This window comes from Lemur catta, chromosome 11, assembly GCF_020740605.2.
Source record: "Lemur catta isolate mLemCat1 chromosome 11, mLemCat1.pri, whole genome shotgun sequence".
Classification (NCBI taxonomy): Eukaryota; Metazoa; Chordata; class Mammalia; order Primates; family Lemuridae; genus Lemur; species Lemur catta.
Genome location: NC_059138.1, coordinates 40,451,448 through 40,477,132, shown reverse-complemented (window position 1 = coordinate 40,477,132; position 25,685 = coordinate 40,451,448). Strand labels below are relative to the sequence as shown.

The 25,685-nt window shown below is 34.5% G+C and overlaps 2 protein-coding genes across 4 annotated transcripts in view; one reads left to right on the top strand and one right to left on the bottom strand.

Annotated features, from left to right (window-relative positions):
• Positions 1 to 25,685, bottom strand: part of CCDC146 (coiled-coil domain containing 146) — a 192,583-nt gene that overhangs the window by 145,695 nt on the left and 21,203 nt on the right. The window contains exon 1 of one of the 3 annotated variants that reach the window (XM_045564289.1): positions 885 to 1,065. The exons of the other annotated variants lie outside the window; for them this stretch is intronic. The gene's annotated coding sequence lies outside the window, so the exon portion shown is untranslated. Of the gene's footprint in view, positions 1 to 884; positions 1,066 to 25,685 lie in introns of those variants that run through there. 3 annotated transcript variants of the gene reach the window in all.
• FAM185A (family with sequence similarity 185 member A) overlaps positions 1,356 to 25,685 on the top strand; it is a 44,312-nt gene continuing 19,982 nt past the window's right edge. The window contains exons 1-5 of the mRNA XM_045564304.1: positions 1,356 to 1,956; positions 4,163 to 4,272; positions 9,231 to 9,323; positions 13,837 to 13,975; positions 21,465 to 21,506. Coding sequence (XP_045420260.1) covers positions 1,512 to 1,956; positions 4,163 to 4,272; positions 9,231 to 9,323; positions 13,837 to 13,975; positions 21,465 to 21,506 — 829 coding nt within the window. The 5' untranslated portion in view covers positions 1,356 to 1,511. The remainder of the gene's footprint in view (positions 1,957 to 4,162; positions 4,273 to 9,230; positions 9,324 to 13,836; positions 13,976 to 21,464; positions 21,507 to 25,685) is intronic.

Here is a 25,685-nt window from a genome sequence, read left to right as displayed (position 1 = left end):
GGCCATTGCACTTAGCCAAGAGCTTCAATTTTTGAAGGCATCCAGTTTTAGAAATTACATTTTATGAAATGTCATTGCTTGCAGGTGTCTTAGCTAAAAAACTTAGGGAATAATTTATAGGAAGAGGTAGAGGCACAGAAAGGGAGAGAGAAACCAGGCAGGAAAGGAAAAAATAAATCTTTGTTTTTCTTTTTCATTATTTTATTGCCTATAGAATAATTAAATATAAAAGGTAAAAGAGACCGTAGACATTTAATGCAATCCTCTTCATCTTAAAAGTGAAGAAATGGGTCCAGGTGACACAAATAAACCAGTGGCAGAGCCAGGAAAATAATCTGACGCCCTGTCCCACACTCTCCACTGCATATGTTGATTTTCTCTCTTTTTGTTTTTTGTATCTTTTTTTAGTCTCCAAACCGAGGATCAGTGTAGTCAAAGAGATCAATGGTGCTCTCAAAACCAGTTCTGATGTCTCAGTAACATAGAATCAATGCTAAATACATTGAAATAAAAATACAGTACATTGCAATTTTGTAGACTATGTGAGCTGCGTTCCCATCCATTTTCTTATTTGATCCTTACAAAAACCCTTTGAGGCAAGGGAGGTATTAATGTCTTTATTTTAAAAGCCAGCAATTAAAACCCAAAGACGTACAAAGATTGGCATAAGGTCACTTAGGGTCAGGAAGGAGCCAGATTCCTATATTTGCTACTGAAGAGGGAGTTCCCTCAAAAAGCACCAGTTTGGCTCTTTACTTTCTTGCCAAGAGATTCTCCATCCAAGGAGGACTCCCCAGCACTAGTTTAGTGAAGCCTGGGTCTAACCACCCACAGAGACTTCTAGTTTGCACCTAGTTCTCATCTTTAAAAGCGCAATTTCTTACCCTTTGCCTTGGTCCTGGTCCTTCTTTAGGCTCCTATGTCTCTCTTTGGGTTTTGGCCTCCTGGGTCTCACTCCAAAGCTCCACCCTCTCCAAACAAGAAGTCGCGTCCTCAGTATCCAAGGTGACCACGCAGCGTTAGCTCTTGCCCTTTCCGCGCTTTCCATTGGCCAGTTGGAGTCCCTTGTAGATTTCCCCCCCCCCCCCCCCTCCAATGGCCAATGGGCTTGAGGCAAAGGGCGCGCGCCTTTCCCAGCCCAGTCTAATACCGGCCGTGCTGCAGGTCTACTCTTGCGCACTGCCTCCTGGGATATGTAGTTTATAAAGCGAACAGCCCTTCGACGTCCGGCCCCTTTAGAACTACCAATCCCGTCGGCCTTAGCGAAAGGGGCGGGAGTAGGCGAGGAGTCTCGGTCAGAGTTGATTCTTACAAGTTTTGAAAATCCAACTTGCTGCTGTGCCGCTGAGGTTTAAATCGCCTTGCTAAGGGAGCGGGCTTGCTCTTGCTTCAGCAGACCCTCGCAAAGTCTCCTTTTTGACTTGAGGCGGCCCAGCGGCCCAGCCGATTGACTGTGGCAAGTCACCCTTCTGTCGCTAAGGTGTTCTAAGTGAGGGCGAGAGGGGCCTCCCATGCTCACCTCCGGCTTAAGCTGGGGGCCTGGCTGCCTCCGGCTCCGCCAGCTCCGAGCGTGGGCGGGCGCGGGGCCCTGGACTTGTCAGGCTTGCCAGGCCAGGCCGTGCCACTCAGGTGAGGGCGAGCGATGGCCCGATTCGGAGGCCGAGGTTCCTCCGCCTGGCCCGGCGCGCCGGACTCTGAGGGAGTGGACGCTGCCGGTGAGCCCATTCGGTCGGCTGCGGGCGCGGCTCCCGTGCCACCTGGCCGTGAGGCCCCTGGACCCTCTCACCTACCCGGATGGCGACCGCGTGCTGGTCGCGGTGTGTGGCGTGGAGGACGGGGCGCGGGGCCTGGACGGCCTGCAGGTGAAGTACGACGAGGCTCTGCAAGAGATGGCCATCGTGTCTGACACCATCGACCCCCAGGCGTCCGTGGAGGTGAACGCGCCCCTGAAGTTTGGCAAGTGAAGTGACGTTAAAATGGGTTTGAGTTCCCGGGCCGCATAGCGGACTGCTTATATTTGGCGGACGTGCACTTTTAATTGTGCCCTTTGGACCTGGCTTTTTGACCTAATTTACACTTGTCCCCTTGGGAAGCCGCCTCTTTTCTTCTGTTTTACTCTGAGTTACTGAGCAGTATTTAAGAATTAGGTTCCTAGTTATAAAAATGTTATACGTCAAATGGAAACATGATTTATAATACTCCAAGTCAAATAACATTTGTGGAGCTCCTTGTGTTTTCCTCTGTCACTTTGTCGTAAGCAAACTGGCTTATTTTTCAAGATTGAGGTTCTTGATAATCCATCCAATGATATGGCAATCCATCTACATTTCCCCCTGTTCACAGCGTGAGAGTCTGTTCCAAAACAGCCATGTCTATAGGATATTCCGTATCTAACCTGGACCAAGTATTTGGTTTCAAATAGACACCCAGCTTCTTACTGATGTTCCCATTCTTTGTGGCCTAAGTTCTCCATGAGTAGCAAGTTTTGAAGAAAACACATAGTAAAACTGCTTGAGAAAATTTCAGTAATAACGCCTTCAAGAAGATATGTTTCCTAGGTATTTGGGTTTCGTGTTACTTCCCAGATGCAAGCCACTGTGCACTGTATGAAAATATTAATATATCGTGAGAGAGAGAGACCACATTCATATAACTTTTATTACCGTATATTGTTATAATTGTTCTATTTACTAATTATTGTTACTCTCTTATTGTGCCAAATTTATGAATTAAATTCCATCATAGGTGTGTATATAGGAAAAAACAGCATATGTAAGGTTCGGTACTCTCTGTGGTTTCAGGCATCCATAGGGGGTCTTGAAACATACCCCGTGCAGATAACGGGGCACTACTGTACTGTTATTGTCACCATTTCAGATGAGGGAATTGAGATACAGAAAGCTGCATAAAGTAATTATTTATTGTGGATGAACAAATAGAAAAAAATGGCTTCGTGAAACTTACATTATGGTGGGGGTAGATCAAGGAATATATGCCTACTCTCAGGTATAAAATGTTGGAGTTAGGATTTAAACTGACTGGAGTCCGTTCAACCACTATGCTTCTCAACTCTTAAGTAGCCTCAGCGAATGACACTCTGCTCTCAAAATGTATCAGTTTGGCGTGGGGAGGAAGATTTACCAATAGTACAAAATAGGCTGAATACTGCATTGAAATAGAGCTACGCAAAGTTTATGTCAGCACAGATGAAAATGGATACTATCTTTACTGGTGATTCCAAATCTCATTATTTTTTGCTTCCTCTTTTTAGAGCTAGAACTCCATTTCCAATTTACTGTTTCCATACATCGATTCCACAGGCCCCTCAAATCAACATAACTCAATTTTTTTCATACTTGTTCCTATAGTTTGTCTATGTCTATTACCTGTTTCAGTGAATGGGTGAGAATAGCATTAACTACCACTCAGTGTCTAGCCTTAACTTCTCCACCTACCCAGTAAGAATAGAGTATCTTTAGAATCTGTTTCCTTCTCTCTTTATCTAACAATGCTGCCCCTTTATGTGAATTAGGTATTAAATGTCAATGTTTTAAATATTTTTTGTACCTAGAGATGCCTAAGGTTACACCTTAAATTGACAGCCAAGGATGGCATATGTGATTCCTTATTTTCCAAACTTTCTTCATATATCACTGTTATTTACTTACAATCTTGTGATTTTAATACTATTTATTACTGGGTTATTCAAAGTTGTTCCCATTTTTAAAAATTACTCCAAATATCTTATGATATAACTGCATGGTCATATTTTCATTTAGGTATGAAAGGTTAGAAGTAGGATTTGAAGACTTAAATCATACTAGAGAAGAAGCTTCCATGATCTTCCACAGGGAGTACCTACAAGAATTGCAGTCTCTGCCTCTTTTATTTTCCATTTGTGTTATTTTCTCTCTTTAGACGATATAGGCCAACAGAAATAACTGCTCTGTTTCTAAAAATTGGCAGACAGGCCATTGCATTTGGTCCTGTTGTCATGGTGGAGAGCCCTTACCTTTAGAGAGAGACTATTGACAACTATGCTCTCTCCAGGATTCAGAAATATTATGGATATAACTGAGGAGCTGGATTTCTATAGTATACTAAAATGCTGTGGAGTTCATTTACTGTAGTGCTAACTTGTTTTTTCTTTTTTTACTTCTAGGTTTGAATATCAAGTCATCAGGGTCTGGCTGTGTAAAAGTTCAAAATATTGAATGTGATGATTGCAAAATTGAAACTGAGCAGGGGAACAGCATCTTGCAATCTGTGAAGGTATAAGCATTTTTCTAATTTTGTTTCAATATTATTTTTTTAAACCCTTAAACTGTAAACTATAATATCAAACTAAAGAGATTATTCTATTTTTCAGAATATCATAATTTATCCATCTTTCAGTAATTCTTTTTTTTTTTTTTTTTTTTGAGACAGAGTCTTGCTCTGTTGCCCAGGCTAGAGTGAGTGTCGTGGCGTCAGCCTAGCTCACAGCAACCTCAAACTCCTGGGCTCAAGCGATCCTACTGCCTCAGCCTCCCGAGTAGCTGGGACTACAGGCATGCACCACCATGCCCGGCTAATTTTTTCTATATATATTTTAGTTGGCCAGATAATTTCTTTCTATTTTTAGTAGAGACAGGGTCTCACTCTTGCTCAGGCTGGTCTCAAACTCCTGACCTCGAGCGATCCACCCATCTTGGCCTCCCAGAGTGCTAGGATTACAGGCGTGAGCCACCGCGCCCGGCCTCATCTTTCAGTAATTCTTTATAAAAATTTTGCCTTGAAATCAGTTCTGGTTTCAAATTACAGAGGTTGTAGCAACTTTGAAGGTTTCACCTCATATTTCTTTTAGATTTCATTTCAAAGTATACAGTGAAACTAATAGCATATTCTTGGTATTTTGAGATCTTATTAAAGAAATTTTAGTTTTTACAAATGATTTTCTTCTGTTTATTAAAGAATAAGGAAAAGTTTTTATGCACTATAACTGTGCTTAAAATATTAGGTTACTTTAATTACATTTTTAATGTACCAGGTACTTAAGGACTAAATAGAGCTATTTGTGCAAAACAACAAATGGTTCATCTTATTTTATAATTAGCATTTTTATATTTAATTTTCTTAAAATTAGATTGATCTCCCCTATAAATGATTTGAAATATGTCTTTGATAGGTTCTAGCTTATTGTTACTTCTAGCACTTCTTGCATTTGCATAGTCAAAACACAATACTTTTACGAACTTTGATAGCATGTGATTTTGTTGAAGAGAAGTCTACCTATCTTTGGTTCACGTTTGCAAAGCATTTTCATTTTTAGATTTATAAATACTATTAAAATGACTAATTTGATGCATTTTTAATTTTTACATTATTTTGGATTTTTTAATCTACTTTTATTTGCATCCATCCACACATAATCATTTCAAATAAATTTAGTTGCACAAACATCATTATAGATTAAGAATACTGTTACACACCCTTTTAGCAAGATAGGTTGATTCAGGTTTGGTTATAGAAGATAGCTTAATGAGGTCTTCATGTTGAATGACTAACTGGATGAGAATGCTATGGTTCCTTCTTGTCCTTAGAAATATTTTGTTCAATCACTGATGGTTAAGTTTCAGAAAATTAATTTAGAATATTATCCTCTGAAGACTTAGTTTGAGATTTCCAATTTCACAATCAAAATTAGAATCTAATGTACTATTTTCTGTCTCTTTGCATTCATATTTTGATTCGTCTGATAATTCTGAAAGATCTTTCTCTGTCAGTTTTCTTCTTTTTTGCCTTTATGGGCATAGAATAAAAAATGGTTTTTCAACCTTGCCACTATTGACATTTTGGGCCAGATAATTCTTTGTTGTGGGGGTGAGGCTGTCCTGTGCAATGTAGGATGTTAGCACCGTCTCCCGTCTCTACCTTCTAGATGACAGTAACATGCTCCTAAGTTAGGATAAGAAAAAATGTCTCCAGACATTGCCAAATGTCCTCTGGGTTACAAAATCACTTCCAGTTGAGAACCACCATTCTAGGCAAGTCCATCATTCTTCTATTTTCTTATTATTAATATGTTAGTCTTTTTTTTAGCATAGTTGGGAATAATTGATGAATAATGATGAAATAACTCCTATGATGACGAAATAGCAAAATGTTATAAGACATATGAAAAATAAGAATACTCTTATTCCATAATGTATTTTAGATTTATAGGGGTCCAGTGGACTGATACGGTAATTTCAAGATAAATGAATTTTATTTGATTTTTCAAAAGTCAGTAAATTTTCTGTTCATTCTTTGAAAAACTTCTAAGGAAAGAAAGTCATGAAAAAGTCAATCCTTACAAATAAAATAGCTCAAAAAAGAAAATGAAGAACTAAATTGGGCCAGTGGATCCTAATGGTATACCAAGGGTTGAGAGAATTATTCTTGAGATTTTAGGATTTAACTGATGTAAATTCACAAATGAGAACGCTTTGGTAAAATATCTGGTTTAAGTTTTAAATGTAGTACAATATCATTACCTTGAATTAGTGATCACCTGTTGATACAAGTTTCTCTTTCACTTATTTTAAGGACTTGAAATATAGTTGATCTATGTAATAAAATTTTTGTAGCAATAATAATACCTACTGTTAATGGGTCCTTATGATGCAGCAGGAATCCTAGCTAAGGCTTCATTTAATTATCTCCATTGAGATATCTTCCTTGAATTATCTCCATTTTATCAAGTAAGAAGCTAGGAGGCACCAATACATTGAAGAACTCACTTGAGTTCACATAGCTAAAAAAATTGAGTTGGGATTTGACCTTGGGTCTCCTGATTTCCAAGCTCATGCTCTTTTCACCTTTCTTTATTGTTCAAGCAAAATGTAGGGCAATACCACATTTATTCAGTATCCTTAGGGAGTAAAGTAAGTAAGTTTTTTAGGCAACAGACCCTCTACTAATTGAATGCCACACATTTACATTTTTTAAATGCAGTATAATAATTTTCTTTTCTAAATAATTTATAATTTATTTAAATATTTATTTTGACTGGTTTTATGTTTTTAAAAATTTTCTATTAATAATCCATTGCACATTGTGAATTAGATGAGCTTTAAATTATAACAGTAGCTCTTAATTTTTTGAACCTTAGACTGCTTGGAAAATCTGATGGTTGTCTCCTTAAGAAAAAAATGCACATGTATATGAAATTTTGCTTTCAATTTTGTAAGTTTCACAGACTTTCTAGAAATTCATGTAAGCTTGGTTAAGAATGCTTGATTTAAAACAGCAGGTGCTTTAGAGATAGTCTTTTCTAAAGTTCATCAATTATTTGGTTGATAAAGAGTATATTAAATACAATTTGACTTCAGACTCATGTTTCTATGGGCATGAAATAGTTAACTACGCTGTAATACAGATTTTTTTTTTTTTTTTTAGACAGAGTCCCTCTGTGTCACCTCAGCTAGAGTGCAGTGGCATCATCCTAGCTCATTGCCACCTCCTGAGCTCAAGCAATCCTCCCCTGCTGAGTAGCTGGGACTAAAGGCATGGGCCATGATACCCAAATAATTTTTCTGTTTTTTGTAGAGATAGGGTCTTGATCTTGCTCTTGCTCAGGCTGGTCTCGAATTCCTGAGCTAAAGCAATCCTACTGCCTTGGCCTCCCAGATTGCTAAGATTACAGGCATGAGCCACCACACCTGGCCTATAATATAGATTTTTTTAAAAGAATGATTCATTGTACTCTTTTCACTAAATTTTTTGAAATTTATTCCTGGGCTATTTTATGTAAGGTTTTACTGTATTCTCTCTAAGTAAAGCAACCAGAAACTATATGGTTGTTTTGAATTTTTGTCTCCCTACCTTTTAGACATTTTTCTGCAGTTGCCAGTCATGATATTGGTAAATTTGCTTTTGCTATTTTTCTTCCTCTTCAACTTCTGCTATTTACCTGTTCTTTATCTCTTTATAATTATATGGCAGAACTGAAGACATAAGTGATGGTTAAGGGAAAATAAACTATTCACAAAAAAAAAAAAAATAGACCAAACATCTAATGGCTCACATACAATTATAGTTCATTTCTCACTTGGTCCAAGTGTGTGGATTGCTCCTTTTCTTTCAGAGATTCTTAGTTCCTTCCATCTTCTGGCTCTGCCATCTTTCAGAGCATTGTTATAATCTGCATCCACCTGGTAGAAAGGAAAGAAAGCACAGAGCAGTGCCTATTCTTCAAAAAATGCCAACCTGGAAAAGGCACATTACATTTCCACTTACTTTCTATTGGTTAAAACTTAATAATACCTAAGAGGGTAAGGGAAGCTGGAAAATGTGGTCTCACCACAGGCCATGCTTTACTGCTTTTACTTTGGGAAAAAAAAGCAGATTTTGGTGGACCAATAGTAGTGTTTGATGTAGTTGCCAAGCACCAAATCAAGTCACTCTTTCTCTCTCTCACAAACACAAACACACACACACACACACTTTTTTAAAAATCTGGCAGAGGAGGCTAACTGGCTTGTGAGTGATGTTTTATTTGTGCTTGAAGGCATTTTCACTTCCAGTTTCTGAGGTGTGTCATACTAGAAGGTTTAACAGTGGGCTGTTACAATAAGTGTATTCTATCCTTCAGACCACTCCAGCCTTCAGAGTATAGATTTTGGAATCACACAGAGCTTGATTCTAATTGTTAGTTTAGATTTTTTTTTTTTTAAGTTATTTAACCTTTCTGAGTCTTGGCTTTTCTTCCTTTGTAAAATGGGAACAATGTAATATCCATCTCTCTGGGTTGTTGTGAGTATTAAATGATAGTTCATGTAAGGTAGGTAACATTGCATCTGGTGCAGAGAAAATGCCAAGTAAGTGATAACTATTACTGTTATTATTAATAGTAACGATGAGTATTAATAATGATGAATAGTAACTGACTATTGTTGTCATCCTCATCATCCTTAATATTAAGTTAGCTGGTCATAGTGATCTTTGATTCCCAAGCCCTTCTTCAGTGGAGCTACTGGAAGACCCAAGTATCTCGTCTTTTTCCCTTTGAGTCCAGGTGGCTTATTTAATCCTTTTAACAGCCATTGAATTTTTTTTCTAGTTGATGTCATTAGTCCAAACAGTGAGTTTCTATTTCTTTTGCTGTTATTACTGTTAACATTAATAAAGAAATGTTGAAATGTTTCATTAGTACAAGTCAAACTTATTCTCTCTTTTTCTCTATATGTATTTTTGTATTTATCTTTCAGAGTCAAAAATTGCATGTTCAGACAAAAGGAGGCAAAGTGATCTGTCTGGGAACAATTTATGGAAATATAGATATTCATGCATCAGATAAAAGTGTAAGATTGAAACTTTCTTTTTTTTAATAGTTAAAATTTTGTTTCCATTTGGCTCACAGAGTGGGGAGGTTCTATAAAATTTCTGATGTAATCTTTCCTTTTTAATACATTTTAGGTCATTAGTAAATTCAAATTCGAAATTGAAATGATAAAATATTGTACAATTTAAGTTTTAGTTTGTAGTTTAATACTTTTGACAATTATTTAGTTCCTAATCTGGAATCAATAAATACTTAAATGCTTACTATTTAATTTTAGTTCCAAAGAGATTTTTATTTTTATGATCATACATTAAAATAGGTCATTAAGTAATATCTCCAGTATTTGGATTGGATTTTTCTTATGTATTAGGTTTATTTGAGTATTTTCTAAGACTTGTTATTTCCCCCTTAGGCAAATTGAGGGATGTTTCAAAACTTTCTTATTTTCTGCTTCAGTATTTTCCACAAGGTGGCACCATTAGATAATTTACTGCTCTCTAAAAGCTTTTTTTTTTTTTTTTTTTTCTTTTCCTTTAATTTTATCTTTTTTTCTTTTTTGTAGTTGTCAGTATTTTAGTAGTTATGGGAAGATAGTTTGTATTTTTTAAGCAACTTCTTTTGTTGCTTTCTGTGATTTGGCATATTATTAAGAGTAAGGCTATAATTTTATAAATCTAAATTGTCAGTTTTTCTAATGTGATCAATAATGTTTTAAATCTTTGAGAAGAATCTAAGTTTCCTTTTACTTTACAATTATGCAATTTGAAAGGGTCTTTTAAAGTAAATTTGCTAAATTCTACAGTCAGCTTTATTCTTAGATAATTGGTGGGGAGGAGTTGTGAGCATATTTTGTAGGTAAATTATTGTTGGCATAATTAAACAAAGTAGATTAGAACACTAATTGTTTCTATTGATATCACTTTATTTTCCACCACCTTTCTCTTACAATCTATGGGAGGCTGTTTAAGCCCAAACATTTCAATACACCCTTTAAATTAAACTAGGAAAATGTTGAAAGATACCATGTGGCCTTATGCAGCAGCTCTTTTGAAATGGCATTTAGTTTCACTTCTCAGATAGCTGTGGTCTTGGAGGTACAAGAGGGAAATTAGACAAGTTTGTGGCACCTTCAAACTCAGTTCCTTGCATGATTGCTAATGTTATTTGAAATGACCTAAGTTACCAGCATATTATATATTTATATTCAAATATATTCAATTATTTGCTATTTTGAATATTTTGGCTACTGTTTCCTCTCATTAGTTATTTGTCCCAACTTTTATGGTTTATTGAATATTCATTTATTCCTACTTTCTATTACACTATTTTATTTCTTGCCTGATTCAGTTTTACGATGTACTTTATTATATACAGTGTTAATTTTTAATGCATATTTCTAAGTTGGTTTATCAAAAAACATTAAATACTTATGGAATCTGTTAACTTTTAATATATAACTTTCATAGGAGTGTGCTTTTAATATTTGAGAGGCAGCATAGTGAATTGCTTAAGAGCACAGAATTCAGAACCAAACTACCTGTGTTTGACTCCTAGCTTGGCAATTTACTAAGCTCTGTAATGTCAGACAACTTAACTTAGCCTGTGTGTGTCTGTTTTTTGGAAAACAGGATAATAGTAATGGACCTAACTCAGAGGGCTGTTATGAGGATTAAATGAGTTAATACAGGCAAAATATTTATAACAGTGTCTGGCACATAGCTAGCTTTAATATAATACTGTGATGCTGATGATAAATCTACCAGTTAATTTCCCTGAGACTCAGTTTCATTGTTCAGAAACAGATGGTAGTATTTGTTTTGTCTACTCAACAAGATTGTGAGAATTAAGTGAACACTATAAACAATAGCATTGTTATTTACATAGCTGTTTTTAAATTCTATCATTAATTTTAGTATCTTAAATTGGTTTTATAACTTAAAAGGGGATATAGAAACCCATTTCATCTGACTTTTTGGTGAATTAATGACATAGTTTTCAGTTTTTCTCCCTTTCTTAGTCTGGGCTACAAAGCCACCGTACTTCCTTAAGACTTGGTTTTCATTATTTTTAAGAAGTACAATAAGGATTATAAATAACACAATTATTTATAATAACTTTTAAGAAGTTATACATATTTATAATAACTAAATTTATGAAGAGTTTTCCTTTTATGTAGAAAAGAAAAATCAATTTAGAGCAATGCTTCTGTCAGAATGGTGTTGATTTTGGGGTCGACTTTTTATTCTTTCTTTAAATAGCTACTTCAATTAATAAGCAAGCTATACAGTTTAATCTAGGGAGTTTATTTATGATGCTTTTTTCCCATTAGCATGAATGACTATAAATCAGAGTCTCAATATTTTCCTGTAAACTGTGGTATCCTACGTTTAATTGTTTTAGTTAGAACCTGATATAGTACATTATATGTGGCTATTAGTGAATTTTGAATGTCTTTGAAATTAATGGAATGATCGGTTAACTATATTGTATCGTGGGGACAGTATTGTGGTTTCACATGCTTTCATTTGCTTTGGTGGAGCAAGGGAGGATATTTTTCTAGCTTCCTAGAAAGTAAAATATTTAGTCTTTAATGAACAAAGCAAATCCGTGGCATTTTCCAGATACTTATAAGGAGTATCTTGATGGCTTTATTTGGTTATGGGGAGAGTCCAATCAGAAGTGCCCCTTTGCCAATTTAATTAAGTTTCAAATATTCTTTAAATATTTATCTTTTGGTGTTCCCTAAAATAGCCTCACTATTTACAAAAGGCTAGAGTATTCTTACTTTGTTGCCTTCTTTATGGAAATACTTGGAGAATTTGAAACCATGAGCAGAAAGCAACTTTTCACAAAGAAATTTTGTAGGTAAAGGATAATTTTTTCAGGAATTTTATACCTTTACTATAAAGCTGAGGAAGGCAAAACATATGTACTTTCACAAATACAAATGTAGGTATCTATCTTTGACAGATTTATTGAAACTAGATTTAAAGTAAAAATTCCCATGAATTTATAATTAGCTTAAAAGAAAACTTCAGTAGATAAGAAGCAAACAGATGTATATTATATACTTAATAATTAAGTCCATTAAAAAAGAGAGTTATATACTTTAAATCCAGAAGGGAAAGTAATTCTCATTTGCTTGCCATAAGAACTTCTGGGTACTTTTCTTTCTCTTTTTATACTTTTGTCTTCTAATATTTTAGTATTCTTGAAACTCAATTCTTATTAGATAACATCTTGAACTCAACAATTTTTGAAGGACCTATTTGGAGTGGATGATACTGATGCCAATGGTTGAAAAACAGTGATGTTATTTCTTTAAACACCCTACTGTACTGTTTGATATTTGAAGTTGTCCTGGGACAAGACCATGGCAAGCCTTCCTGGTGATTGTTTTATGTCAACAATTTTATATTACACTCGCTTTATGCTTATAAAACATTTGTTTAAAATAGTATAAAGATGATTGGAATCTTTTACTAGATATCTTCATTTTACATTGTAAACAATATATGATACCTATTATCTATTATACATTTTACATTGTGGACAATATTTGATATCTATTATCTATCTATTATATACCTAAAGGGATATTGAATTTTGTTTGGGAAGCTTAAAGATAAAATATAAAATTCCTTCCATTTTGTTCAACTGAAAGCTATTGGCTTACTAAATGTAAAGTGGAAAGTATCTAGAAATAATAATATATTCACTACATTAACATACTCAAGGAGAAAAATCATGACAGCTCAACAAAGTATGTGTTAAAATTCAAACTCATTTGTGACTGAAATAGCAATAACAATAAAACAAATTTGAAATAGAAGAGAACCTCCTTAATCTGATAAGAGGTATCTAAAAGATACTTGTAGCAACCGTCACACTTAATGAAATGTTGTAAGCTTTCCTTCTGAGAACAGGAATAAGGTAAGGATGCCTGCTATCCCATCACTTCCATTAGCTGTTTTTCACTCTTGAATTGGAGGCCTGAGGCAGATGGTTGAGGCAAGAAAAAGAAAGGGAAAAAAAGTATTAATATAAGGATGGGAAGGGAGGAAATGAAGTTATCACTGTAGACAAGATTTATGCATGTAGAATTTTTAAAAATACAGATAAAATTAATGAGTTGAGTGAGGTTGTTGGATTAAGATCAAATGCAAAAGTCAATTAAGATAAAATGAAAATTATAAAGATACCTGTATAATAGCACTTAAATATATCAAATAGGAATAAATCTGACAAAAGATGAAGAATTTTACAAAGAAAATATCAAACATTATTAAGAGAAATCAAACAAGACCTAAATAAATGGAAGGATATATTTGGTCTAGTCCACATTCTATTATACAAAGAATGCACTATTGCTCACAATCTTGTAATTAGAGTCAGGGAATCAGAGTCAGTAAAGTGATTGTGTAATAGGTAGTAACTTTTTATATCATTACCCCCTAATTCCATAGGTATTATTTTGGCTTTTTACCAGTCTTTGTTTTATACTAAACTGATTAGAGTCTTTCTTTTACTAGACTGTGACTGTAGATAAACTGCAGGGAAGTTCTGTTAATATATCTACTGAAGATGGTTTGCTGAAAGCCAAGTATCTTTATACCGAATCGTCATTTCTGTCTTCTGCTGCTGGGGATATTACATTAGGAAGTGTTCATGGTAAGTTGACAAAGTCCTAATATGTCCCAGACTTTCTACATAGCATAAATTTTAAGAGATGACTCTTTCTCTATAGTTGAAAAAGGATCAGGAAACTGGCCTTCTAAATAATTAATTGCCGACTAACCATCTTTTTAAAAAAGCATAAAAATAAAATGACTCATAAACTAATTTAATTTTATTTTGGCAAGAGATGCAAGATTATGCTGTTATATATGAAGCTAATAGTTATTCTGGTTTTTTAGTGTGTTTCTTTATACAGGAAACAAATAACAAAGAAATATATGCAGGAAATGAAATAAAAGCAGTGTTAGACAAAGATAGGTTCTGAGTGGTTGCTTTTTATGTTATGGCAGGAAAGCTAAGAGTTAAATTAATGAAACATTTGGGTGTAATCTAATTATAGCAACTTAGTGATACTAATTTTGGTTAAAATGCTTTGTATGCATTTGTACTGGCAACAGTTTTTCTCAGCATCATGTCATTTTTAGTTTTCTTTGATTAAATACCCTCTTGTGAGTTCTAAAACGCGTCTCTGAAGACTAGTAATATTACATAGTTAATGTTTGAAAGAAGAGAGTATAATGGTGAGGTAATGTGGCAAAAGGCATGCTGGCATTCAGTGTCACTCAGCCTGCTTCTTAAATTTCCACAGAGCAGATGATTCAAATCCAAGCATTTTTTCTGAAATATATATAGATAGAATTAAGAATCACTTATCCTGGCAAGAAGTATAGCATATACACATCTGCTAAATGCCTTTTGGACTATATTCCAGGAAGTACAGACTTGGACTTTTTCCATATATAGTCCACTGATTTCACTTATATAGTAAAGCTAAATGTTGGTATCTATACACTTTGAAAACCCCCCAAATTTTAGTAGTGAGCACAAATTAGGTGGTATTAGAAAGCATGGTTTGTGCTTGCCATGCTGTGTAGCAATTTGGTAAGCTGTCTTCTGGTTTTAAAAAAATTCTTTTAAAAAGTACTCATATTCTTGAAATAATTCTTGAGCCTCAAATTAATGGTTAAATGTCAACCATTCTTGCAAGGTTAAGGTATTATTTGAGCCCAAAATAGCTTGAGTACAAGTAGAGCTGTATCCAGACAAAGCAAATGGTTTTGTAACTTATTCATGTATTTAATTTCTATTCAGTTGTACATGAAGTAGATCTGGTAATTTGCAACCCTTCATATTTAAAAATGACTTTTATAGAAGAATTGTATTTCATTATGGTAAGCATAATGAAAAATACTATACTTAATATATTTAGTAGCTTTTACTGGAAATACAATTCCTTATCAAGTCAGATGTTGATTAACATCCATGGCAAAAGTAGCTCCATTTTCTGCAGGGCTTTATACCATGTTTACACTAAATTCATTAATGTTTAATTTCTTTGCTTTAAGTCAGATAAGAATTTAATTTGGTACAGTTTATCATTAATTGTGTACATGATAGTAAAACAGGTGTACTTTTCTGAGGCAGTCTCAAAGTAATCTGGGTCTGTTTATTTAAAGTAGCTGAAATGGAAACAAACTGCTAGAGATAAAAGACTTAATTCCTTAGCTTTTGTAAAGCCTTTTAATATTTACTGACCTTCACTATGAAGTCAAGTACCTTTCCAAGCTGGTTTAAACCTAGGTCTTCTTTTGGACTATTGTTTCAGGTTGGGTTTCCGTGAAAGCAGACACTCTAAGATGGAAATTAGAATGCAGCAAATTTACTAGGGAGGTGTCTTGGGACCAATGCCATGTAAAGGAAGGAAGCCCGATTACCATGGGAGAAGTTGGACTGTGATGCAGTTTCAAGAAACCCAACAGGGAGCTCTAAAGCTGGAATGGTCCCTCAGACTTGTCTCAAGTTGGGGTGAGGGGAACTGGACCTTTATATCCCCAATCATTAGATGCAGGCTGTCCCAGGAAGGAGTGTGATCCTGGGCCAACGTGGCTCTCTTCAGCTGATGCAATTCCCAAAAAGAGCTGACAGCTGAGGGCTGTCGGCCAGCAGTACTTCCAAGAGCTGGGAAAATAAACCCTTCAGTTATGAGGACGGTCAGGATGAGCAATTACAGCATCCACTACAGTTATATTTATTTATTCATTCAATACATTTATTAACCACCTACTGTGTGCTGGATTTCCAGGCACCAGGAGTGCAAAGTTAGGCAGGAGATGAAACCCTATCCTTCAAGAACTCACAGTGGAGTGGAAGGACCGAATGTCCTTTCTTCCTTTTCTCAGTCACTGCTATCCCCTTTGGGATGCTACCTCCCACCTCATTCCAATTGTTGTCCATTATCACCCTCCCTCAGCACAGTGCATTCTTTTAGCTATTTCTCACAGCTCCTTTTGTACTTCAGAAAGAAGGAATAGGGGAAGGGAAAATTTGATACAGTTTCAAATTACAGTTATTTTCACAGAAGTAACTGTTAAAAAGCTTACATGTTGTTCAGCCCTGCTTTCCCCATCTAGTCTTTGGCCCTCACTCTGCTTTGGCTTTCTGGTATATTCAAGAGAGAAATAAGGAAGGAAACCCCTCTTCATTCCTAGTCACACCCCAGTGCCTTGACTATTTTTTAAATGACGCTTCAGACAAGCCTAAGTGTCTTGTCTCCCTCTCCCGTATCACCTTTCTTTCCATCCTTGTCCTAAGGGATTATGTGAACATGCTGTTGGAGTTTGGAGTTTAGGGGTGGGACGGGTATTAGAAAAGCAGGCAATAATTTAGTACCACATCCTCATAGGTGAGAAGATTAGAGTCATGACTGGTGAAAGTAAGTTCCTATGTTCTACTATTGGGATTTTAACAGGAAGTAATGTCTCCCGAGTATCCTCCCAAGCTGGAACTCTGAATGTACATTTCTGTGAATTCTTTGTTCTAAATGCTGATGGTTATATAACACAAATTAGGTATATATGAATATTTTGGCTATATTTAAACAAGCTGGCTTGGGAATCTTAAAACTTGTTTACATGGAAAATATGCTCCTACTTCTTAGCACCTGACTGACAGAAAACAAACTTTGAGACTATATGCATTCTAAGACCTACTTGTTTAGGATTTATTTAGTTTGGCTTCTTTTTTTAAAGTAACGCTTGAACTGTTTTTTCTTTTCCAGATGGAGTTGAAAAAAATCCAACATATAAATTTTATAAAAAAACCATTTTTACATAAACATAATGCAACAACTGTATTTTTGGTAGATTTTACTAGGTATATGATTTTGGGGCCCTTGTGCCAATAGGCGGGTGGGTGGTTGTTTGAAAGCAAACATGTATTGAGTGCGTAAATTGGCCAGCCCCTTTCATTTAATGGACAATTGGCTGTTTTCAAATGAGGAAGATGGGAAATGTCTCATTGTTTACTCTCAATTGCAAGTTAATCAGTAGAATAGCAAGGATTTGATCCTGGTTTCTTGCCTTTCTAGGAGATGTTTTTAAACAGTGTTCAAACAAATTTCTGTACATAGCCACCGTGAACTTCTTGATTGAGACTGCAAATTCCTTCATCACTTTGAGGGTTTCCTGGATCACTCTAGAGATGTTTCCTCTAGGCAGACAGCACTATAACACAGGTGCACTGCTTCAGCTGTGTTCTGTATTGTAACCCTGAGTTCCAGGACTATTTATTATGCCTTATGACATCTGACACAAAATGCATATGTTCCATACAGTGTTCAGGCTCAGCTCCATAGTGGCATTCAGGGACTGGACTACTTACATAAAAGTGATGTTGCTGTCTTAAGTGTATGGCTTCTAAGGCATCCATTGAAAGGAAGAGAGAGCATGAAGTTTATTTCTGGTCTGTATTTTCTATTTGTTTATATACCCTGATGGCAAACTAACATCTAACATATTACTGTTAGTGGTTTGTAACTTAGAAGGTGCTCATTAATGAGGAAAAGAATAATGAAAGGACCAATTTATCTTTCCTGGCCTTGCAAATTGATTCCGGTGTGTGGAGAAGATAAAAATCCATCCTAAATGTTTTTTCAAATGGAATTTTTAAGTATAGCTAATTGTATTTTCTAGATACAAAAATGAGTGTGGTAATTGAATAGTCATATTTATTATTTGTAAAGTTGGTTGAATCACCTCTATTAAGTATGTGTGCCTTGTAATACAAAATAAACTAGTTTATTCATTGACTCAAATATTCAGTGTTCTGGCACTGGGAATCTAGTGGGGAGAATAGGTACTTGGATAGTTTATGTTTAGATATAAAATTTTGCAACAGTTTACTATCTGATTTCCTTCTAAGTAATCAAAAATTAAATTTGGTTCTATGTGAAGTATATTTTATTACATTATGATATTTGAGTATGCTTTTTAAAGAATTCTATACACATGTATAAAATATACATGTATTTATATGTATTCTACTAAATATATTTTCAAAATATAAATTTAGTTTCCTGATTCTTAGAGACAAAGAAAAACTTCCTTAAAATGGTTTGCTGGGATTGGTTTTATTTATAACATGTAATTTAAACAAATTGATTAGGTTAATATGTCAGAGTATTTATGATAGTTATTTTAGTGAATTTTTTAATTTTATGCTATTATTTGGAATAAATGATTAATAAATACAACATATTTTAAATATTTAGATTCCCTAGGTAACTTAGAGTCTTATTTTAGGTTCTTTGGGAACATACCGTAATTGAAAAATTGCTAAGTATTAGTTCTCATATTTTCTCTGTACTTCAAAACTCCTTTGTTCCCAAAAGATTGGACAATATGTACATGCTTAAACTTTTCCCTAATTACTACTTTTGGATTTTAGAAATTTTCACAGAAGTAAAATTTACATTAACTATACAAACATAAGTGATAACTTTGATAGCACTCAGAATTTCACAAAGAAATGCCTCAATTTGCTTTAAGAAGGACTTTTAGGCCGAGCGGGGTGGCTCACGCCTGTAATCCTAGCCCTCTGGGAGGCTGAGGCAGGTGGATCGCTCGAGGTCAGGAGTTCGAGACCAGCCTGAGCGAGACCCCGTCTCTACTAAAAATAGAAAGAAATTATCTGGACAACTAAAAGTATATATAGAAAAAAATTAGCTGGGCATGGTGGCGCATGCCTGTAGTCCCAGCTACTGGGGAGGCTGAGGCAGGAGGATCGCTTAAGCCCAGGAGTTTGAGGTTGCTGTGAGCTAGGCTGACGCCACGGCACTCACTCTAGCCTGGGCAACACAGCAAGACTCTGTCTCAAAAAAAAAAAAAAAAAGAAGAAGAAGGACTTTTAGTCACTAGTGAATTTATAAATCTGCCTCATGAACTTAAAAGTCAGAAATAATATTAAATTTTTTTAAAAAGAAGCTTTTATCAGATTAAATATAATTTTATCAGATTAAATAAAATATTTTACTGAAATTCTAGTATTTATTCTTAGGTCTATGATGAAGTTTTGGTTTGATTATCATTTTGATGCTTGATGTTGAATCTGGACACATAAAACTTCTTTATATGAAATACTAAAAAGGAATTAGAGCTTTGTTTCTGGTACAGTGCAGGTTTTCCATCCTCCTCACTGTAGCTATTGTAGTCTATTAGAAATGCATGTCAAACATGTCATTCTCTTACATAAACCCTTTTCTACTGCTTCGGTGACCTGCCTAACCATACCTCTTCCCTCTTCTGACCCTATGCTTTGTCTTCTAAAATTACATAATCTCTTACTTTTTCCTGTACATATTCTTACCTGTTTTATACTTCTGAGTCTTTGATCAGAGCCCTTGATCATACTGACCATGCTGTTTATATTCTGCCTGAAATGCTGTTCCTAGCTTTTAAAAAAATCTCATTGACTTTTAGTAATCTTTCAGTACTCAGCTAAAGCATCCTCACCTCATCTCTGGCTTTCCGTTGACCCAGAAATTCTTTCCTAATTATAAAGTCCTCAAGAGCAAGGATCATGTTTTATTCACTCTGTAGTCTTAGAATTTAGCACTATGGCTTGCAAATAGTAAGAACCTCCGTTCCCATATCCCTCCCCTCCAAAAAAGAAAAAAAAAAAAAAAGGGACTTAAACTTTAAGAATATTTGAAGAATATTTGATTGCTCTGTTTGGACTACAAGAGTATATGTGTTATTTTAACCACAATTACATTTCTTTTAGTGAAGAAAAATAAACCAATATTTATCTTTAAATTGACTGCTTGTTTTTTTCCTCTGACCATGTTAGAATAAAGGGTTGCAAACTAGGAAAAACTATATATTTTCTCAAATGTTGAGATTTGTGGCAAAGTTTCATAACTTGAGAATAGTATAAGTACACATAGTTATTACTGACCATATGACATCTGCTTTATTGGCCAATATTTGTATGTGATGGTGAATCTATATTTACTGCATTTGAAAATTGGAAGAGAGTGTACACAACACACCAATGAAATATTTACTTAACATTTAACAGGATCTTCACAGCCTTGTAACTAACTTACTGACTTGAAAATAATTTTATGAGCTTCTGCACACAAACCAAGTTTTTGTTTCTACACATATGTACCCCTTCTTCATATACTCACATGAAGTATGATGGAATGTTAGATGTTTAAAGGAATTTTTGCAATCAGGCAAATGATCAAGTGCCTTTTTGGTTTTTTCCAGATATTCGTACATGTCAGTATTTATAAGGTACATGAAATGAGAGATGAGTTTATTTATCCTAAATTAATTCTGAGACAGAAGTTATTCCTTTACTTTTTAGTGTAGTCGGGAATTATTTTAGAAGAAGTAATATTATTGCTTACATTTTGGTGGAGTAAATATGAGTTCCTGGCTCCAGGAGTACTTATGCATATAAAAACACATATGAAGAAAATCCTACTACTTTTGGTATTAGAGGAAGGGGCTGGGAAGAATGGTTGTAATATCCCATACTTGTCCTGGAAAATATATTTTCATTGAAAGATAGAAATCTTTGAAGCTTCTTTTTGTTAGTTATACCTCCATATATTCATTATTCCTAGCCAAAACCACTTTAACTCGTGGCTCAGAAACTACTTTAATCTAACAGACATAGCAAATGAACTGAAAAATAAAAGTAATTATTTTTTCCATACAATATTTTAAGTGTTATTTGGTTCAAAACTTGGCTTTATGTGGTCCGATAAATACCTTGATGTTTAGGTTGAAAATGTATAGTGAGTACATTTGATTAATTTTTTTCATTTATAGGTTTTAGAAGTATCATCATTTTTCCTCTGTGTTTCAAGTATGGTGGTTTGTTTTGTAGCTGTGCTATAAAAGTTTTAGATTTTGGAATAGAGGAAGAGGTTTGCATAGATGCTTAAAGCTAGTTCTTTCAGAACTACAACTAAATCTCTAGATTTGTGATATTGAGAAAAATTGCCAACAATAACAACAGTTATTAAATAACATGATAGATATCTAACCAAGTTTTAGGGTTCTATATAACAGTTCGTTTCTAGATTATCCCTAATATATAAAATTATCTTTTCTTTTTCTCTCTTTTACAGGTAATATAACATTACAGAGCAAGATGGGTAACATCACAGTAGGTATGTGCTAAGCTTCTAGTTGGTAAATTAAATTTTGCCCACTTTTAAAAATAGCTATATTTGTGATACTTTATTAGAATAAATAAGTCTACAGTTTAGCTGATGAACTTGACAGGATCCTGATTTGCAAGTCAACTATAGGCAGACCCAATGTATGAATATGTATACTCAAAGAAAATTACCTGAGCTGGTATTAAGAAATAAAATATAAATTCCTTAAGTTTTTCAAATAATATTGTCTTTGAGAGAAATAAAGATATAAATTATATCCCTGTTTATTGGTCCCAAAATTGTGTTAACATTTGAAGACAACCCTGAGTATACCAGTAACATGTATTGAGTGCCTACTATGTGTCCGGAATTCTTTTAGGTACTGGTGAATGTATCGGTCAAGAAGACATAGTTTCTGTGCTCAGAGTTTCTGTGCTCAGAGACCTCATCTTCTCTGAATGCTAGGAAGAAAACAATAAGCATGTAAATGTCAAAAGGTAATTTCATTTCATGATAAGTGCAATGAAGAAAAGAAAGGGTAATAAGATAGAGATTGGGGGAAAAGAAAGCATCTTCAGTTAGGCAACCAGGGGTGGTCTGGAGAGGGGAAGTTTAAACTAAGGCCAGAATAATGGGAAAAAGGCACGTACAGCTCTTTGATCCTGGTGAATGATCCTTAACATGTTGTTGTAATTGGTTTGCTAGTATTTTGTTGAGAATGTTGGCATCTGTGTTCATCAGGGATATTGGCCTGTACTTTTCTTCTTTTGTAGTATCCTTCTCTGGCTTTAGTATGAGAGTAATGCCAGCCTCATAAAATGAGTTTGGAAATGTTCCCTCCTCTTCAGTTTTTTGGAAGAGTTTGAGAAGGATTAGTGTTAATTCTTCTTGAATTGTTTAGAATTCACCAGTGAGAGTTTTTTGATTATTGATTCAATCTTCTTACTCATTACTGGTCTGTTCAGATTTTCTATTTCTTCATGATTCAGTCTTGGTAAGCTGTATGTTTCTAGGAATTTATTTGTTTCTTCTGAGTTATCCAATTTGTTAGCATATAATTGTGCTTAGTAGTCTGTTATGATCCTCTGTATTTCTGTGGTGTCAGTTGTAATAGCCCCTCTTTCGTTTATAACAGTATTTTTTTGAGTCCTCTCTTTTTCCTTGCTTAGTCCAACTAAAGGTTTGTCAATTTTGTATACCTTTTCAAAGACCCAATTCTTAGTTTTGTTGATCTTTTCTATTGCTTTTCTGTTCTTTGTTTTATTTATTTCTGCTCTGATCTTTATTATTTCCTTCCTTTTGCTTAGTTCATTCTTTTTCTAGTTCCTTGAACTGTAAAGTTAGGTTGTTTATTTGAAATCTTTCCTTTTTCATAATGTAGGCATGTATGGCTATCAACTTTCCTCTTAGAACTGCTTTTGCTACATCCCATACATTTTGGTATGTTGTGTGTTTATTTTCATTCATCTCAAGATATTTTAAATTTCACTTTTGATTTCTTCTTTGACCCATTGGCTGTTCAGGCAATATTATTTTCTTTAATTTTCACATATTTGTGAATTTTTCCGGTTGTTCTCCTGTTACTGATTTCTAGTTTAATACCATTGTGGTTGGAAAAGATACTTGATATGATTTCAGTCTCCTTGTATTAGTTAAGACTTGTTTTGTAGCCTAATATGTGATCTGTCCTGGAGAATGTTCTGTGTGCATTAGAGGAAAATGTGTATTTTGCTGTTTTGGGATGGAATGTTCTGTACATATTTGTTAGGTTCATTTGATCTACAGTGTTGTTCAAATCCACTGTTTCCTTATTTATTTTCTGTTTGGATGAACTATTCATATTGTTGGCAGTGGGATATTAAAGCCTCCTACTATTATTGTATTGCTGTTTATTTCTTCTTTCAGTTCTGTCAGTATTTACTTTATATATTTAGGTGTTTTGATGTTCAGTATATAAATATTAATAATTCTTATATCTTCTCAGTGAGTTAAACTCATTATATGACCTTTTTTGTCATTTGTTAGGCAGGAACCAAATCTGCAGGTGGCAGATACGGGCCAGGAGGGTGGTTCCTAGCGGCAGAGAAGCCAGGGCACCAATCGGGGAAGGGACTGCAGGAAAACGCAGAACACCTGACAATCATGTATATCGATCATCTGGTAACATCCCACACCTCCTGTAGGCCCTCAGCTGGACCAGGCCAATCAAAGGAAACCACCTGGGAGTCCTTAACATCTTTCTCCACTCACGTAGACTGACCCATTCTTCTCTCTGGAATATATTTTCACTTTGTGTAGCTTCCTTCTTTTTGCAATACAAACTGTGTGGAATTGCTTCCTGTCTGTGGTCACTCCATCACGAACTGGGCCTACCTGTGATTTTTCTAAGCAGGGAGCCAAAGAACCAGAACAATAGTCCACCAAGAGGCCAGACCTGACATCATTTGTGACTGTTTTTGACTTAAAGTCTATTTTGTCTAATATAAGTATTGCCACTCCTAACTTCTTCTGGTTACCTTTTACATGTACTGTCTTTTTCCAACTCTTCACTTTCAGTCTATGTGTATCCTCAAAGCTAAAAATGAGTCTCTTATAGGCAGCAAATTGTTAGATCTTATTTTTTTTATCCTTTAAGTTACTCTATATCTTTTGATTTGAGAATTTAAACAATTTATGTTTAAAATAATTACTGATAGGTAAGAACTTACTATTGCTATTTTGTGAATTGTCTTTTGGCTGTTTTGTACTTCCTGCATTCCTTTCTTTCTATCTTGCTGTCTTTGGGATTTGATGACTTTTTTGTGGTGGTATACTTTGATTACTTTCTCTTAATTTTTTGTTGTGTATCTGCTATAGGTTTTTCGTATGTGGCTGACATAAAGTATTGTACAGTTATAATATCCTATTTTAAGCTGATACCAACCTAACTTCAAACACGTACACAAACTCTATACTTTTACTTCTCTCAGCCCCACATTTTAGGTTATTGATGTTAAAATTTACATGTTTTTAATATTCTGTATCCAAGAAGAAATTATTGTAGTTATTTTTAGTACGTTTTTAAATTTTTATACCAGAGTTGAAAGAGACTTACTTAACCACCATTACAATTATTAGAGAATTCTGAATTTGACTATGTGTATACCTTTGCTGGTGAGTTTTATACATTCGTATTTTTACTTGTTAATTAGTGTCCTTTCATTTCAGCTTGAATAACTCCCTTTAGCATTTCTTGTAAAATAGGTCTAGTAGGAAAATAGACTAAGTGTTCCTCTCCATGATTCCTTTATAAAGAAGAATAAGTATAGTTATGATCCTTTGTTTCTAGTTTAGATAATATAATTGATAAATTTCTTATCAGTCATTTGGATTTTGCTATATATATTTTAACCTATTTCCAAGCTTCTCTCAGAAGCTGAAATACTATTAAAAATTTGATTATGTATGTATCTTGATTTTCCCTGGATTTGCATTTTTAAAATAATATCTTTCTTCTGGAACACTAGGCCATCTTCCAGTTAATAAAAAAAAAGAAAAAGAAGAAGAACAACATCATCTCTTTTTAAATTTTTTCTTATTTTAAATATATATATATATATTTGCCTTTTGTTCAGAGACACAAAAGGCAAAAAAAAAAAAAAATTTAAAAGCATACATTACCAATATCTGTTTCTTTGGTTGCATGTAGCGTTAGCTGGTGGTTGACATCAGTTTTTTCCCTTTTGTGTGTGTAATTTTCCAAGAAAACTCAATGGTCTCTGTCAGACCAACAAGATCTTTGCCCAGAATTATAATGAACAAAAACTCTCTGTTGGAATCTACTTATTACTACCACTGTCTGGACTAGCAGTTTCTGTTCACTTATTAATCACCCTCTGTTGCATATTTCCCTTAACGATCTCTCTCCGATCTACAGAATTTCTCCTTATGTAACTCCAGAAAAATGAAATTATGTGGATGAAGCCTTAATTTTACTCTTGATAACTAATTTTAGTTCCAAAATTTGTATTATAGAAAACAAAAGAAAAATAGAGGTTGTTTCACTGCATAATATCTAAATATCACCTTTACTTTCTCTTTTGAAAACATATCTTAATTTTTAATTTTTTTTTTGACAGCTCCCAAGGGATGGGCCATTATCAGAGCTCAAGACTGATAACATGAGGATATAATTATTTTGTGGCTTAG